The sequence below is a fragment of the Penaeus vannamei genome, chromosome 34 (assembly GCF_042767895.1).
Source record: "Penaeus vannamei isolate JL-2024 chromosome 34, ASM4276789v1, whole genome shotgun sequence".
Taxonomy (NCBI): domain Eukaryota; kingdom Metazoa; phylum Arthropoda; class Malacostraca; order Decapoda; family Penaeidae; genus Penaeus; species Penaeus vannamei.
Genome location: NC_091582.1, coordinates 19,941,465 through 19,958,964, shown reverse-complemented (window position 1 = coordinate 19,958,964; position 17,500 = coordinate 19,941,465). Strand labels below are relative to the sequence as shown.

The following is a 17,500-nucleotide window of genomic DNA, read 5'->3' as shown; positions in this document are numbered from 1 at the left end:
GTCATTGTTTTTATTTTTATTTGTTTTTTATTGTTATTATTTCTCTCATTAAAACTCGCCCTCCATATCATACCCATTGCTAAGTAAAAAAAAAATGTCTTGGGATTTTATTTTATTTTATTTTTTTGATAATAAGTTGTTGGTCTCCCTCCCTCCCTTCCCCCCAATTAGATTTACGAGAGAAATGGAAGAGGAAAAAAGAAGAGAGAGAAAGAAAAGGAAAAGAAAGAAAGACAAGGAAAAGGAAAGAACTCTGTTGATCGTTTCCAAAACTTGGGACACGAGGAAGAAAAAAAAAATTTGACCAGCGCTTTCGAACAATTTCTTGAATGCGGATAAATTGGGGGGGAGGGAGGGAGGGAGGGAGGGGGGAGGTCGAAATGTCTTCTTGTTTTTCCTCTTGTATCCGAATACGTTCTACGGTCTTTAGATACATATTTGGTATCTGTTCATCCGATATAACAAAAATTAAAAAAAAAACAGCGAGTCCAATTCTTGCGGGTAAAAAAAAAAAAAAAAGAAAAAAAAAAATAAATTGGAAGAAAATGCCGGCCCCTCTCCCTTACGCTTTTGGCCGCCCCCCCCCCCCCCATTATACCCCTCCCCCGTACCCCGCTTCTTGGCGATGATATTTGTTTGTTTGTCGTAAAGGGATGTTCATTGAATGATGTAAGTGTGATTGTTTGTACCCCGTTAAATCCCCGTCAACCCCCCCCCCCCACCTCTCTTTCCTCTTACTCCTCTTTCTCGTCGTCCTCTTCCTCCTCTTCGTCTTCGTCCTCCTCGTCCTCTCTTCCTCCTCCTCCTCCTCCTCCTTCTCCTCCTCCTCCTCCTCCTCCTCCTCCTCCTCCTCCTCCTCCTCCTCCTCCTCCTCCTCCTCCTTTTCTTCTTCTCGTCCTCCTCCTCCTGTCTTCCCACTCTTCTTCCTTTCTCTCCCTCTTCTCACTTTTTATCCTCTCTTCTCAATTTCTTTCCCTCTTCTCAATTTCTCTCTCCTGTCTCTCCACTTTTTTCTCTCTCTTTATCTCTGTCTCCCTTTCTCCTTTCACCCTTACTCTCCTTACATCTCCCTTTTCGTATTTCAGTGCCCCCCCCCCCCCCACCCCTCGCCCATTCTCGTCTGTCTTTTTCGTCTCTCCCTTTTCCCCTTTCCTCTTTTTTTAAGAGAATAAAAAAATATCTTCCTACTCACCTCCCCCCACCCTCTTTTGTCTCTTTTTTGGATTCTCGTTTCTTCACTTTCGTATTTTTATTTTCCTCAAGATCTGCTAAGTCATATATTGGTGATTCTTTTTTTTCTTTTTCATTTATATATTTTGATTTTGATTTGATTTGTGGGATTCTATGATTGATCTTTTGTTTTCTTTGGTTTTAATTTGATTTATTGTGTGATTTGATTATCTCCTCCATCCTATGCTGTCCTTAGGTCATAAGGTAGTCGTATTTCCCCTCCCTTTCCTTCCCTTCCTTCCCCTTACCTGTTTTCCTTCTCCTTCCCTCCCACCCTTGTCCTCCTTCCCTCCCTCCCTCCCCTCTTCCTGCCTGCCTGCTTGTGTCATCCCCCCTTCCCCTCCCCTCCCCTCCTCTTGACCTTCCCCCCTTCCCGAATTTTCCCTCTTTGAAAATCTGCTTCATTTGGTGCTTTGTTTATTTCCCGTGCTTCGTATTCTCTCTTTCTCTCTCTCAGACCTCGCGTTTCGCTCTTTTTTTGTCATTCTTCTTTTCTCTTTCTCTCTTGTTTTTTTTTCTTATTTCCCCAGCTGTCACTCCCATTCTCTGTCTCTCTGTCTCTCTCTCTCTCTCTCTCTCTCTCTCTCTCTCTCTCTCTCTCTCTCTCTCTCTCTCTCTCTCTCTCTCTCTCTCTCTCTCTCTCTCTCTCTCTTTTTCCACGGTTCATCTGCTCCTCCTCTCTGTCACGTGTTCTCCGTCTTCTCTTCTCCTCCCCCTCTCTCCCTCCCTTCTTACCCCCCGCCCTCCCTCCCCGGTAAGCGCCCTGTAGGCTAGTGTTGAGTAATATGGTAGAAACATACAATTGTTCTCGTGTATAAGCGGAGGTCGAGTAACGCTTGTGTTATGTTGGTGGTCGGCTCATGTAGGCGGTGCGCCCGCCCTTCCTGCCAGCCACGGGCCGCCCGCCGCCCACGCCCACCACGGCCCTCCTCCACAGGCAGTTCACAACCCCCAGGCTCACCCCCCAGCAGCGCACGCCCCGCCCCCCCTGCCCGAGCTGGGCCCCTCCGTCGGCCTGCCACAACCAGGTAATAGCTGCTCTACACGTCGCGCACGCCCCTACACACACGCCCTTTACGCCCACGCCAGAGTAGTAGTGTTGTACTAGCCCCTCCCTCCCCCACCCCCACTGTCCCGCCCGCCCGCAAACCCACCCATTCTCCTCCCCTGTAGTAGTTGGTATGGTCCGCCCACAACTAGATGCTGTGTTTTTAAGAATTCTTTTTATTTTTATTTTTATTTATTTATTTTTATTTTTTTTTTTAACCCCAACGCCCACTCGCCCCCTACCACCGCCCACTGTGCTGCTGCTGCTGCTGTTGGTGCTGTGCTGTGGTGGCATGATTTCGCGGGTAACTTGTCTGAGTGCTGCTGTGCTGTCTCACTAACCTCATACTGGCCTCTGCTCTGTCTCACTTGTCCTCATACTGGCATCTGCTTCGTGACACTCACCCTCATCCCGGCATCCTGCAACATCACTGCTTTCATGGTTGTTCACTGTGATGTCATTTGCCAACGGTACACTGTGGGTTTACACACCTGTGACATCAGTCCGTACAACAGTCCCAGTCAGTACACTACACGAGCCCGGTACACCCCCTTCTCGGCACCCTTCACTTTAGTCACTTGTTTACATACACACCCCCTCCCTGTGGGTCGCTCGTAACACCACACACTTTCTTTAAATTCAAAATCATATGAGTTGTCCCTTTCACACAAAGTTGAGAAAATACGGAAGGATTTTTTTTCTTTCAAAGTTGCTAGTGCAACCTGCTTCTCCGGTACACCTTGGCACACAATTTAACCGCTTGTGTTTACTAATGTGTTGGTAGAATGTTTCTTATTCTGTGTTATATGATTTGTCTCACATCACTAACCAGACTGACTCGGGACATTTTTTTTTTTATGTGCCCGGTGGCATATGTGACCACTGCCCTTTTTTTTAACGTGTTTGGGACACTTCACTTCGACCTGGAGGCAAAATAGGTCTGCCAGACGCCTAGACCTGACTCCTGTTGCGTATCACTGCCGTGTCTGGTTGCACTTGACACCGATTTTTTTACACTGCGGAACGTGTGTGTAAGCGATTCACTGACCGCCACCCACGGATAACGATAGACTGTATGGACTTGGACGATTGATGATGGATTAATGTGTATTTTTTTTTCCCTTTTGTTTTTGGTCTGACATTTCTCCGATGTTATAGCCAGCTCGCCAATACTTGGAAGTGTGACTAGGTTGCCGGAACGGAATTTCGTGACCGCGTGCGCGTATTTGCACCTCGTTCGTCGATGCATTGCAGGCGCACGACACGAGAGGAACGCACACACAATACTCGACAAAATGGCGAGTTGAAGGGTATCCGTTAGGGGGGGGGAGGTTTCCGAGACCAAAATTTCGTGGAGTGGTTCTTGATGTCACATTTTATTTGGGAGCTGTCTCGGGCCTCATAACGCCCGCCCGCCCCTTAAAAAAAAGATGAAAAAGTACACCACATCTTTCTTTGGAGCATGCATGGCTCTTACCACGTTTTATTTAGGATATATATTTTTTTCTCCAAAATTCTTAGGAGGCAGGGCTTCAAACATTGCAAATAAATTCGGCATTCGTTGGGGACCGAAGGCGACTAAAAGAGAATGAGTCACGTGGTTGAGGGAGGGAGGGACGGGGGATGGGGGATTGGGGATTGGGTGGGAGGGTGCGATCTCGGGAGCAGAGATTCGAAAACCCCCTAATCGTGATTTTTGTGTTTTGTGAAACGCCGTGGAGACTTGACCACTCCACCCCCGCCCCCCTCACCCCACCCTCCACCTTATCCCAGTCGAGCCGGGGAAGAAAACTCTTAAGGTCTTGAGGACGTTTCGAAGTGTGGTTTTGAATCCCCTACCCCACCCCCCCACCCCCAAATCCCTCCCTTTCTGAAGACCGTTGTCCGACGTACGAATTGGCTGCCTCAATCAAGAGCCTCATTTATTCCATTTAATTTTTTTTTTTGATGCCATGCCCCTTTTTGTTTATTATGATTATTTTTTGGGGGATAATTCCTTATTTAAAATCGGTACCTACGGAGAGAAAATAAAAAAACGCGTAATTCAGTCTCAGGGATCAAGAGACGGTCGGTGATTGGCTGACTCGGAAGGTAATCTGTGACGTCATGAGAACATCGTCGTCGTCCCCCCCCCCCCTCTTCGAAACCTTCAACCTAAAGACCAATTTCTTTTTTTTCCGACATGGGTATGCGGTGCCTTGCAACAGCAGCGCCGCATATCGCACTATACTACACCAGGCTGCACCGCACTAGACTAGGCTACATTGCAACATATATACGAGAGGACATCGTGTCGTTCCACACCACAGCACATACACGGTAATCACATAAACACCACTCCATATACCACACCACACCACGTTCACACCACACCACGTTCACACCACACCACGTTCACACCACACCACGTTCACACCACACCACGTTCACACCACACCACGTTCACACCACACCACGTTCACACCACACCACGTTCACACCACACCACGTTCACACCACACCACATACACACCACGCCACATACACATCACACCATTTAGACACCACACCACATGCATACCACACCACACCAAATACATACCACACCACACCAAATACATACCACATCACATCACACCACAATACGTACACACCACACCACATACGCTACACACACACACCACGCCACACCATACCTATGACACTCCGCTACACTATACGCCACATATAGTATCCACACAGTCACAGAGTATCCACCTATGGTATCTGTCTATCACAACCACCCTCATCTTCACTCTCATGCACATGGATAGACTGTCATATACGGTTGTTCTTTTTATTTGACGGGTGTTGAGTCGACACTCTTCCAGGAGTTGGAAAATTCTCTCTGTCTGTCTGTCTGTCTGTCTCTGTCTATGTCTCTCTCTCTCTCTCTCTCTCTCTCTCTCTCTCTCTCTCTCTCTCTCTCTCTCTCTCTCTCTCTCTCTCTCTCTCTCTCTCTCTCTCTCTCTCTTTCTCTTTCACTTTTTCTCGCTCTCTCTCCCTCCCTCTCTTTCTCTTTCTCTCTCTCTTTCTCTCCCTCCCTCCCTCCTTCCTTCCTTCCTTCCTTCCTTCCTTCCTTCCTTCCTTCCTTCCTTCCCTCCAACCCTCTTTCCCTCCGCCCCCTCCCTCTCTCCATTCCAACCCCCCTTCTTTTCTCTTCACTCCTCTCTCTCTCTTCGCTTCTTCTCTATTTCGTTTTCTTCCCTCTTCTCTCTTCTCACCCTCACTCTCACTCTCACTCCTCTCACTTACACCTTTCACTATCACTTTTCTCTCTCTTTTCTCTCCTTCTGTCCCTGTCTCCTTCTCCCCCCCCCCCCCCCCTCTCTCTCTCTCTCTCTCTCTCTCTCTCTCTCTCTCTCTCTCTCTCTCTCTCTCTCTCTCTCTCTCTCTCTCTCTCTCTCTCTCTCTCTCTCTCTCTCTCTTTCTCTTTCTCTCTCTCTCTCTCTCTCTTTTCTCTCCCTCCCTCCCTCTCTTTCTCTCTCTTTTTCCCTCCCTCCTCCCCCTCCCTCCGTTCACATTTAATATATTCCTACTCGGCGTCAGCACCGCCCCTCCCTCCCTCCCTCTCTTCCTCCCTCCCTCTCTTCCTCCCTCCCTCCCTTGAGCGACCCCCCCCCCCATCTCTTCCTGATCTTCACCTGTAATGTCTGTCGCTAAAGTAGTGCGTTCGTATGTGCGTAAGATTTTTTTTTTCCCCGTCTTAGTTCTCTGTGCTGATTCCTCGCTGCCAGTCAGTCACACAGTCAGACAATTCGCCAGTCGAAGACAACTCGGCCGTAGTGTATGTATGGAATGACGTAATTAGCAGGTTAGGCGTAAACCGCTGCTGTTGTATCTGGTCTCTCTCTATATACACACACATCTCTATATTATTTTATTGTATATGTGTATGATGTACGCGATGTATGTTGTATACATATATGCTTAGGTACACATACACACACACGTTAAGTCTGTATCCCCGACCCCCCAGTCTTTCCCTCTGTTTTCTAGATGATCTTTTTTTTTCTCTCTCTCCTCTTTCTTGGTCTTTCTCCTTTCTCTCTTCCCCTTCCCTCCGTCCTCTCCCCACCCCCTCCCGCCTTCTTTTCCGTGGCTTGTCATGAACTAGCTGCCGGTGTGTACATTGTAGATGCTGCATGTTGTACATCGTGTAGCGTCTCCACACGTGCGTAGACGAGGTTGTCTTGTATTTTGAGAGCAGGATCGTGCATGACTCCGCCCCCCGCCCCACCCCTGTCGCCTTTGTCACCCCCACCCCCCCACCGCCTCCTCACATGACGAGCTGACTGACAGTGCATGAGTGGTTGGTCGTCAGCCGTCGTCCAGCGGCGGCAGTGCTTCCACAACATCGGTAACATACTCGGGGAAACTTAGTACTAATGTACGTTTTGCTCTTGGAAATGCAAGGAAAGGAGAAACCGGCACCTCCCTCTGCTCGGAAGGGGCTCCCGACAGGACGCCCCGACGGACGCCTCCTTGGAAGGCATCTCACCTTGGATCCTCTCCCTTCTCCTCTCCTCTTCTCATCTTCCTCCTCGGCCTCCTCCTCCTCCTCCTCCTATTTCCACCCCCCGCTATTGGTGACAGGCCTTGCTTGATGGTGACCGCAGGAAGATAGAAAGAGGAGGAGGAGGATCAGGATTAAAGGAGAGTTAGAGAAGACGCTGTAATTAGGAGCAAAGAGGAGGAGGAGGAGTAGGAGTAGCAGGAGGAGGACAAGAAGATCCTTGAGGAGACGCGGTAGTCGAGGGTGAGGTGCTAGTTAGGCTTAGAGTCGACCCCTTTACACGTTGCACCATCTTGCATCCGTCTGACGCGTGTGTCGGTCTTTTCTCTTCTCTTCCCCGAACTCCAGACGAGGGCGCCGGAACCTCCCACGGCGGCGCCGACTACGACGGCACTTACGGCGGTTACCCGAAGACGGAGGGGGACCAGGGGCAGCACCTCCCCCCAGACCACCTCTCGTCTGACCACCTCCCCTCTGACCACCTCCCCTCAGACGCCACGGACGCCAGCGGCCAGAGAATGACGGTGACGCCGGAGCTGCTGGGCCTCATGCCATCCAACGCGACCTCACATTACTCGTCAGGTGAGTCAGTTGGGTCTCGTGCCTTTTCTCTTTTTCTCCTTTTCGCTCTCTCTCTCTCTCTTTCACTTTCGCTCTCTCTCTCTCTCTCTCTCTTTCACTTTTGCTCTCTCTCTCTCTCTCTCTCTCTCTCTCTCTCTCTCTCTCTCTCTCTCTCTCTCTCTCTCTCTCTCTCTCTCTCTCTCTCTCTCTCTCTCTCTCTCTCTCTCCCCCCCTCTGTCTCTCCCTCTGTCTCTCCCCACGTATTTTCATTTAGTTCAGATGGGAATTTATCTCCCACTGCATGTGTCGCCGCAGTGGTGAGTAGTGCGTGTGCATGTATTAGTGCCTTATGACTCGTGGCCGTCCTTCCCTAAGCGCCCACTTAACGCGCCCCGCCCGTCCCGTTGCAGACACGGACAGTCTGTCGGGGACGCCGGGCGCCCGCAAGCTGTGGACGGACGAGGACATGGACAAGGCCCTGGATGCCCTCCGCAACGCCGCCATGTCCCTGAGCAAGGCGGCGCACGTGTACGGCATCCCTGCCACGACCCTGTGGCAGCGCGCCCACCGCATGGGGATCGAGACGCCCAAGAAGGAGGGCCCAAACAAAACGTGGAGCGAGCATGACCTCGCCGGGGCCCTCGAGGAGCTGCGCACTGGCAGGATGTCTGCCAACAGGTAAGCACCCGCGCCTTCCGAACGCAGGACTCCTGTGTTTGCCTACAGAGTTGGTACAGTGACATGCAAACCGGAATATTTTCAGTACATCCATATTTGATAATGATTTTCCTTTTCCTCTTTCTCCCCAAACCGTCTTCCTCCTCTCACCTTCCGTTCTTAACATTCTTTCGCTTACCTCAATCACCTCGTTTTCTTCCTCCTCCTCCCATTTCTTCCTCCTTTTCTCTTCTTCGTTCTCTTCCCCTTCCCCCTTATTCCCTCTCCTTCCCCCTCCCCCTTATTCCCTCTCCTTCCCCCTCCCCACCCCCCTTCTCCCCTGCAGAGCCTCCAAGGAGTTCGGGATCCCAAACTCCACCCTGTACAAGATCGCGCGGAAGGAGGGCATCAAGCTCTCCTCGCCCTTTTCCGCCATCCAGCCCTCGTGGAACCCCGACGACTTGACGAAGGCGCTGGAAGCAATTCGGGGTGGAATGAGTGTCCAGAAGGCGGCCCAGGAGTTCGGCATCCCCACCGGGACTCTGTACGGGCGCTGTCGGAGGGAGGGGATCGAGCTCAGCAAGTATCAGGTAAGTTAGGCTGCTTGTTGTGCGTTCGGTGTGGGCGTGTGAGAGTTCCGATCGGGTGGACTAGATGGGTTGCCTTACTTGGGCGTTCGGTGAGGGCGTGTGAGAGTTCCGAGTAGGTGGGTCGGGTGGGTCAGTTAAAAGAATGCATGAGTGGGTTCGAGGCTAGGGTAGTTGGTGAGGAAAGTGGTTGCATTGGGTAGTAACTGGGGAATGGGAATAGTTATTGGAACGAGTAGGTCGCGTACGTAAACGGGTGTGAGCGCGCGAGCGAGTGAGTGAGTGGGTCGGTGGGTAGGTCAGCGGGTGAATGAGTCGTAGGTTTTCGTAGGCGTACGTGAGTAAGTGAACGAATGAAGGGCTGAATTGAGCTCGGTGGCTAGGTAGCTGTGTGGGAGTCGGTAGATCTGTGAGGGAAAGTAGGCGAGAATGAATGAATAGGTAAGCGAGTGTTACACCTAGAGTAGAATGAATGAATGTATGGGGATACATCGGAGGAACCCTCAGGCGGCCCCTAGGTGCGGGCCTATAGTAACCCCCGACCTCATGGTACCCCCAGGGAGTGCCGTGGTCGGAGGAGGACATGAAGGACGCGCTGGAAGCCGTGCGGGTGGGCGAGATGTCCATCAACCAGGCCGCCATTCACTTTAACTTGCCTTACTCGTCTCTGTACGGGAGGTTCAAGCGCGGCAAGTACGAGGACGGCCTGCCCCACCAGGATTTCCTCCACCAGGAGATGACGGTGGAGCACTACCCCGCGGACCCCCAGCAGCCCGCCCAGAACCCTCAGCAGCCCCCGCAGCCCCCTCAGCAGCAGCAGCAGCACACGCCGCCGCCCCAGCAGCAGCAGCAGCAGCAGCAGCTCACCCCAGGACCGCCCTCGGAGCAATATTGACTAGATGAAGGGAACACTGGCCGCCACAGCGCCGACGTCGCGCCGGACCAACGCCGGTCCGAGTGCCCGTCGGAGGAAGATCAGAAAAAGTCACAGCCGACGCCTCAGTCACAGCGAGGAATTCAGGACTTGCAGCAACAGCAGCAACCGCAGCAGCCGCAAACGCAGCCTACGGAGGTACAGACACAGGTTCCCCAGCAGGACGCCCCGCCGCCCGCCCTGGGTCCTGGCTCGGACTATGGCGAGAATGGAGGGCCGCCCACGCCCGTGGTCTTCACGGGCGGGGAGGCTCCCCTTTACTCCGCCACAGCCGCCACGGAGCCTCACCATCCAGCACTCTATTCACCGCCTGCGTCACTCCCCCAAGAGCCGCTTTATCCTCCCGCAGCTTCTTTGGCTCAGCCTCCGCCGCCTCCGCACCCGCAGGTGTACCCACATTACTACCCGCTACCCGAGTACCCTGCTCTGCGGCCCGAGTACCGCGCCTACCAGCCGTACCCGCCGCCGCGGCCCGACGATCCGACTCGGCCTGTGCAGTATCCGCACTACCCGCCCTACCATTTCTGACGCTGTGGCCACCAGTGTTCCCGCAGTCCAGCCGCCTTTTCCCACTCACGCACCTTTGGGCAGCACTGCGTATGAGCACTCCCCTTCTACCCTCCCCCTGTGCCCCCTTAGCGCGTAGCTCCGCGTAGCTCGGGGGCGCAATAAAGAACAACAACAACAACAAGAAGAACAAGGAAAATCTTTTATGTAAACTCGAAAGAAAGCAAAAAAGAAAAGCTAAGAAGCAAGAAAACATGTAAACAAAAACAAAAACAAAACGAGACAACTTTTTTCGTATGAAAGGAACTTTTATTCACAAATGAAGCAACAGCATCTCAGGTGCCCCCCTCCCCTGACTTCCCTTTATTGTGTTTGTGTGTTGAAACGAAAAAGAAGAAAAGAAGAAGAGGAGGAGGAGATAAACTTATCAAGAAGCAAATACATACGAAAACGAAGAAGAAAAGGTGTAAACATTTTTTAGCACAGAAAGTCATCGTTTCCAAATAGCTTTTTTTCAGTAGGAACTAATGTCCAGCACTTTCAAGAAAAGAACGTGTACGAGTTCGAACACACGTGTGTATGTGTGTGTGTGTTTATGTATGTACATATTTGTGTACATGGGTATACACACCTTTGTTATACGCATACATACATGCGTACGTACATACATGTTTGCCTATATGTGTGTATGTATGCACGTATTTATATCAGGGATTGGAAAGGAAAGAAAATGTTTAGAAAACTCGGCCCCACAAAGAGAGAACCGGTGATCTAAAATTGCCGAGAAAAAGATAGAAAGAATTTTTTTTTGTGTGTGTGTCTCAAGATTTCGGATAGGTTTTAGGCCCGAAGTGTGACGTGAGCATTCTGTTTTGCTCTTCAGGTTTATATACATATATCTTTAAGGAAAAGAAAGAAAAGTTGTGTTTATGTACGAAGATTTGAGAGAAAAAAAAGGAAAACAAGTGGAAAGGAAGAAACGAAACGAGATGCGTGTACATGTTTAAAGTTGATTTTTTTTATGTAAGCAAAAGAGAGATGGAAGAGAAGAAAGAAATCCAGATGAAAGGCAAAGCAAAGAAAAGTGTGTCAAAAGAAAGAAACGAACGTAAGAAAGCAAAGAAGAAAGAAGAGTAAGATAAGGATAGCCGACATTTGATCAAGTGTACGCTATTTACCTCCCCTTTCCCCCTCCCCCCTCCCCCCCCCTCGTGTACAGTAGTGTTGTTGTGATGTAAGAAGTTTAGCCAAGGTGATGACAATGATGCGTTTCCCTCACAAGATAGAGTACTTTTTTCCCCCTAATTATTTTTTCTTTGAGTCCCTCCTCCCTCCTTTTCCTTGCAGTCCTTGTCTCCTCTTTTTCCTTCTTTCCTATATTTTCAGGCTGTTTTTTTATCTCTCTCTCTCTCCTCTCCTTCGTTCTTTCCTTTCCTTTTGGTATTTTATTTTTTTTTTCTATTTTTTCTCTCCTTTTTTTCTTAACTTTCCTGTTTTAGTGCAACTTTTCCATCTCGTTCGCTATCTTGCGAATCTTTGATTACTCTACACCCTATCCCCTACCCGCCCCCGCCCCCCACTACCATTTTTTTTTAAATTGTTATGACACGCCCCCTTCCTCCGCCCCCCCCCTCCCCCGCCCCCCAACGATCCCTCCTCCTCAGAAGTAAAAAAGCAACTCCTCAGGGCAGTTTTAAAAGCACCCCAAGCACTCGGACCTTCCTTCAAGTTGGGAGGGTGCGAGTGTGAACTTTGTATAACACCCCCCTCCCTCCCTCCCTCCCTCCCCTTCCCCCCTCTCCCTCCTCAACGTAAGGAAAATAACTGAATATAGATTTGGGAGAGAGAAAAAAAAACAACAACTTGATAGTTTTTTTTTGTGCTGGTTTAATATGGGGTGTTGGTATTTAAATAGTAAGCAACGCGGTATTATGCAGGTGTATGTATATATTTATATATTTTTTTCTCTCTTATGTTTACCTTTTTTTTTTATCAAATCATTTCGTGGGGGGTTCTCTCAAAGTAGCGAGCTAGTTCAGTAGAGAGTAGTCAAAATGCACACTATTTTACTGAGAGTTAGTGGAGCGCATGGGATTTACCTTCTTTTTACCTTGTGTATTCCCCACACCCCCTTCTCTCTTTCCCTCCCCCCCCCCCACCCGTCCCCTCCTCCTTTTGCCCTCCCCCTCCCCTCAAATCTTCCCTCTCTTCCTATTTGTTCCCCCATTCACTTTCTTCTTTCTCTTTGGCTCCTCCCCATTCAATCATCTCTTCCCCTGTGATTCCCCCCCTTTTTTTTAATACCTCGCCCTTCAGTTGTTCTTCCCTTCTCTTCCCTTCCCCCTTCCCTATCTCGTCCCCCTCCCCCCTACCCCCTTCCCCCCTACCCCCCGAAAATCCGCAGTATTGTAACCTCGGCATTGTAGTGTTATCTTAGGAATTCACATTTTTAGAGTTACTTCAAAGAGGAAAAAAGAAAGAAAGAAAAGAAAAACAAACCAAAAAGGAGAACTTCGATGACGTCGTGTGCTTGAAGTCGCGCGTAAAACCCGCTCAGAGTCGTTGCGTTTCTTTTCTTTTTTTTTTGCAATTGACGTAACATAGTGACGTCATTCTGTTGAAGAAGAGTTTTTTTTAAGAGAGTGTGAAGAGAAATCTTCAGAGGACAAGTGTGTGTGTGACGTCGAAACTCCAGGTGACGTTCGTTTCCAAAATAAGAGAAGTTTTTTGTTGGTGGCGTCGTGACGCTTCGAGCGACGTGCCTTGCGCCCTCGTCCCTCGAAGGCCGCGACCCCGTCACCGTTTACCACAAGTGTCGTCGCTTCGGCGGCGGCGTGTTTAGCTACGGGTGATGTCGTTACTTCGGGTGTCGTCTTCAGCAGCGGGGGACCGCGCCGCGCTGCTTGACGTCGCCAACTGCCACGAAACACGGGTTGATGTCAGCACCGTCGCCGTCACAAGGCCGGGGTGTGACCGCCGGCCGCCACGAAGTCACGGCGAGGTGACGCTGCAGGTGTCACCGCGCGACGAAACGCTTGAGGTGACCTTTGTGTCTTGTCGCCGTGTAGCACATCTTGTAAGGTTGTCGGGAGCCCATCTTTTCCTTCGCTTCCGTCGGGACAGTCACAACAACAAATATACAAAAGTACATCATGCAAAGAAGGAATGTAACAAATACAAAACAACCATGTTAGGCTGTCTAGTTATCAGAAACGTATTAAGCCATTTAATGGCCATTGTTGAGGAGAAGAATAGGTGATTAATCATTAGTTCTAATACTAAGAAACCTCTATCTGCTGTTTTATCGTTTCTCTTACTTTCTTTTTTTTATTTGTTTCCATCGTAACCGGAACAGGGCCGGGCGTGGAGGATGCAATGACACCACCGCTGGCTTGCCCGGGTCGGGTCGGGCGCCACCGCCCTCGCCCTCCCGCTGGTCTCGCTCAAGGGCGCTCGCCGGCCAAGGGAAGCGAGCGCACCTCTCCTCCCCCTCCACCTCACTCCACCTCCACCCCTCCCCTCACCTTCAGTCCTGAACGACCTCCTCCCTTCCTTATGTCATACATGAGGATGACCTAATCTCCCGCCCTGACCGCCGCCACCCCTCCTCCCTCCCGCAGCGTCCTCCTCAGGTGGGCGGAGGATGGGAGGAGTCGTGCCCCTCCCTTGGCCTCGGCAGGAGCGCCCGTTGCATGTCCACTCGCTGGGCCCCTCGTCCGGTTGTCGCTTGAAATAGGCGGCCCTTCTCTGCCATGGTTTAGTGGACCCGAGTTCTAGGACAGTCCCCCCAAGAGATGTGTGTGTGCGAGAGAGAGTGCGAGACGAAGCTTCAGAGATCGAGGACGACCTCGAGAAAGGAAGCAGGGATAGAGATCTTTTCCAGGTGGTCTGTTCCGAGTCTCAAGAGAAGAGTAAGAGAGACAGAAAGAGAGAGAGATAGGGAGAGAGAGAGGAAGGAGAATGGAGAATGTCAAAAGCTGAAGAAGACCCGCGAATATTTTTTTTTCTTTTGTACACTCGAAATACCTTCTCCACCCCACTCATCGGCACCTGTGAGTCAGCGCTCACGTTAAAAAAGGGAAAAAATCCAGAGAAGCTCACAAACACAAGTTAGTAGGTTTAGGATTTTTTTTTAACAAACATTGCTCATTTCTTCCAATTTTTAATTGTAGATTTTTGCCTCCATGGATATATGTTCCAGTTATTTGTTATTGTGTCCTCCCCCTTTAGTTATTATTTCGTTTCTTTACTGAGGTTTTTATATATTGGTCTGTAAGAAATATTGTACGAGTACTAACACAGGTAGGTAGAGACAAACCCCCTTTATTTAAAAAAGAAGATGCCTATTAACAAAGCTGTAATATTGTAAGAGTTAAGATACGTATAATTAAATGATTCAGAGGAGGGATGAGTTACGGTTAAGTAGAAGTTATCATGCACGTGGGACTCTTGACCGCCGTCACGTGACCAGGACACCGCCTCGAGGGGCACTGGAGAGAACGCACGCGGCACGCCCGGGCACGCGGCCACCCGCCGGAGGGGAGGGTCAGCGTGGTCTTGCCGTCATGGTGTGTATGTGTGATTTTTTTTTCTTTTTTGTTTTTGTTTAGTAAGTCGTTCACTGGAATGGGTCGCAGTCTCACGTGCGGACGGCAGCCCAGTGTCACTTCGGTTCGTGTCAGGGAGGACGGCTTGGCAGTAGGGTGTCCGGTGTCCTTTTCCATGCGTGTGCCAACCGCCCCGTGGCACTGCTTCCGTCGGGCGGCGAGGCGGGTCCGTGCCAGTGCCGCTTCTTCCAGTGGACCTCGGCGGGGAGGCGACCTCTGGCTCCCCTCCCCCCTCCCTCCCTCCCTCCTCCCCCTGAAGAGCGATGGGCAGCGCGACGCGACGTGGCGCTGCGTCCTCTGTGATGTGTGTATGTTGTAGAGGGGGGGAGGGGCGTCACTTGGTGCTCTGCCGCGTCTCCAGGTCACGTGACTCGGGTCGTGGCTCGCCAGCTGGCCCGCGACCGTCTGCGGCAGGACATTTTTATGATTTTTGAAAATCTTTTGATTGACTTTTTTTCTTGTTTTCGTTAATTTGGTGACGTGATTTTTTCTTGTATATATTTATATGAAACAAAATTTTGTTCACAAGTCGACCTTTTATATTTTTGGACAAGTCTGTGTGTGGTTGGCGGCAGGTGGGTGACGCGTCGGGGACGATCACAACACACGTACACAGATTGCATGTGTGTGTGTGTGTGTGTGTGTGTGTGTGTGTGTGTGTGTGTGTGTGTGTGTGTGTGTGTGTGTGTGTGTGTGTGTGTGTGTGTGTGTGTGTGTGTGTGTGTCCGGGCAGAGAGAGGGGGGTAAATGAGGCCTGTCGCCCACACACTAATCTCTGTCCATTTTCTTGCGCGTGTGTTTGTGCGTGGGTGCGTGCGTGCGTGCGTGCGTGCAAGTGGTCGCCTCTGACGTTTCCCCGTTGATGGCTTTACATACAGAGGAGAAGTGATGAGAATTGTGACATGAATATCGGCATGTTGGTCTTTTTTATTTATATGCGAGAGGATGAGAGCGAGAGAGAGAGAGAGTGCGAGTCGAATGCGAGCGAGAGTGACGAGATCGAGTGGTCCGAGCGAGAGAGCGAGACAAGGAAGAAAGAAAGGAAGGAAGAAAGAGAAGAAGGAAAGGCTTAAAAAAAATAGAGACGAAGAAAGAAAAGAACCAAGAGAAAATAACCAAGCCGTAATGTCAGGTAAACACAACTATGCCGGTAAGTTGGGCAGGCTCCATGCTCCTTTCATGGTTCCCCTTCGTTCGTGTCGACCCCCCGACCCCTCTGTATCAACACAATTTTATCTCTCTATTTGTCTGTTCTTCTTTAGGCAGGAGCAACTTGTTATCAGGGATATACCTTTTTAGGGCCTCACTTTCCTTCAGGTCTGTATGTGGCGACACATAGCTTCCAACACTAGCTAGCTCGATAGTGTGGGGCATCCCCCTATCACAAGCAGATATTAGTATTCCGAATAATTCCCTTGTAACTACTTACCCATAGGATGTAATTCATTGATGACGATTATTTTCACTTTTTTTTATATTTACGTGTTCAAAAAAAAATGACTCTATCCAAATTTTTGTTGGGCATACAGCTATTTTTCACTTATTTTGTAAAGGTATATATATATATGTATGTGTATATATATCGCCATTGTAAGTTGTGTGGTGTGCGTGTGTGGAGGTGGCACGGGCGGGGGGCGGAGAGGGGTCCAGGAGTGAGGGGAGGGGTGGGATAGGGTTGGGGCGGGGGGGGGGGGGTTATGTCGAGACTCCAATGTGTCGCGTCCTAAGTGGGTCTGTCCAGCGTGACAGACACAGACAGACAGACACGACACGCAAGAACCAACCGAAGGAGGAGGACCTGCTCCAGGAGGCGGTGACGGAGGGGCAGGCGACTCGCGGTGGGGGGGGGGGTCCAGAGGAAGAAGCGACGACTAGGTGCCCCAGGGGAAAAGTCTGTTGAGATCTCAGGTTATTTCTCTCTCTCTCTCTCGTCAAAGCCGGTGTTAGTTAGCACGTTGCAGTATGAAGTTGGGCGAATAGGACCCCCCTCCCCCACACCCCTCCCTCCCCCCCCTTTTTTCCCTCCTCCCTCCTCCCTCCCGCCGTGTTGGCTCACCCTCTTCAGACCGTCGTTGTGTCTTCAGGTATTCTTTATATTTTCCAGTAGCGCCGCCAGGGTGTAGTTTGGTCGGGCAGGAGGAGGCCGGCAGGGAAAAAGCCCAGCAGACGTCGTCGCCGCTGTGCCCAGAAGGAACTCAGGGGTAGGGTACTGGGTGGGGGGGTAGGGGATGGGGTCGAGTCGAGGAGGGGTTAGGAGGAGGGGGTTGGGGAGGGCCGTGTGTGCGTGTGCATGTGTGGTGTGACGTCTCTCGTCGAATGCCCTCGTTGCGTCGCGCCGTCTGACGTCGAGCGTTGAAGACGTTGGAAAGAGTTGTGATCTTTTTTTTTTCTTCATCTCCCTCCGACGTAATAGGTAATGAAAGGTTCCAAGACGTGGGCGGCGGGAAATGTTGTCAGGGTCGTTGTTCAGGGCTGAGAAACGTAGCAGTTAGCGCGATTGTCTTGTACATAGAGCCAGAAAAAAATGCAGTAGAGGATAAATAAGCGTCAGTGTGTCGTACCAGATGTAGTGTTCTTGTAGTCGTCTTCGGGGAGGGCTGTAGAGACGCGAACATAGTGTCTTAAGAATGGACTTGTACACCTCCAGACGTGATATATATTTTGGATTAGCAACAGGTAAATCGATAACGGCGTTGGTCACAGCTCTACCTCTCGTAGTTCTTCTCTCCGTCTCCCTCCCTCTCCTCGTCCGTCTCCCTTCTCCTTCCTTCGCCCCCGGCCCCTCCCGCCTTCGGTCATCCCACAGGAAGGAGGGAGGAAGGGGAAGAGGGATAG

The 17,500-nt window shown here is 50.6% G+C and overlaps 2 protein-coding genes across 10 annotated transcripts in view; both read left to right on the top strand.

The window, feature by feature from the left end:
* LOC113813138 (protein bric-a-brac 1) overlaps positions 1 to 11,186 on the top strand; it is a 37,343-nt gene extending 26,157 nt beyond the window's left edge. For 4 of the 9 annotated variants that reach the window (XM_070113510.1, XM_070113507.1, XM_070113508.1 and 1 more), the window contains exons 6-10: positions 2,097 to 2,258; positions 7,161 to 7,394; positions 7,784 to 8,051; positions 8,377 to 8,620; positions 9,177 to 11,186. In XM_070113510.1, the coding sequence (XP_069969611.1) occupies positions 2,097 to 2,258; positions 7,161 to 7,394; positions 7,784 to 8,051; positions 8,377 to 8,620; positions 9,177 to 9,512 (1,244 nt within the window). In that variant the 3' untranslated portion in view covers positions 9,513 to 11,186. Of the gene's footprint in view, positions 1 to 2,096; positions 2,259 to 7,160; positions 7,395 to 7,783; positions 8,052 to 8,376; positions 8,621 to 9,149 lie in introns of all 9 variants that reach the window. The other 5 variants (XM_070113513.1, XM_070113512.1, XM_070113511.1 and 2 more) reach the window with 4 other exon arrangements.
* LOC138859255 (cyclin-K-like) lies at positions 9,517 to 10,079 on the top strand. Its single transcript, XM_070113473.1, has 2 exons — positions 9,517 to 9,564; positions 9,648 to 10,079. Exons 1-2 carry the CDS (start codon positions 9,517 to 9,519, stop codon positions 10,077 to 10,079), a joined length of 480 nt encoding a protein of 159 aa, XP_069969574.1.
* Positions 11,187 to 17,500: the final 6,314 nt, after the last annotated feature.

Bases quoted from the DNA above. Each gene is read 5' to 3' on its own strand.
- LOC138859255 (XM_070113473.1), top strand. From the start codon at position 9,517: ATGAAGGGAACACTGGCCGCCACAGCGCCGACGTCGCGCCGGACCAAC. The intron at 9,565-9,647 runs GCCGGTCCGAGT...CAGGACTTGCAG, and splicing joins CGACGTCGCGCCGGACCAAC to CAACAGCAGCAACCGCAGCA.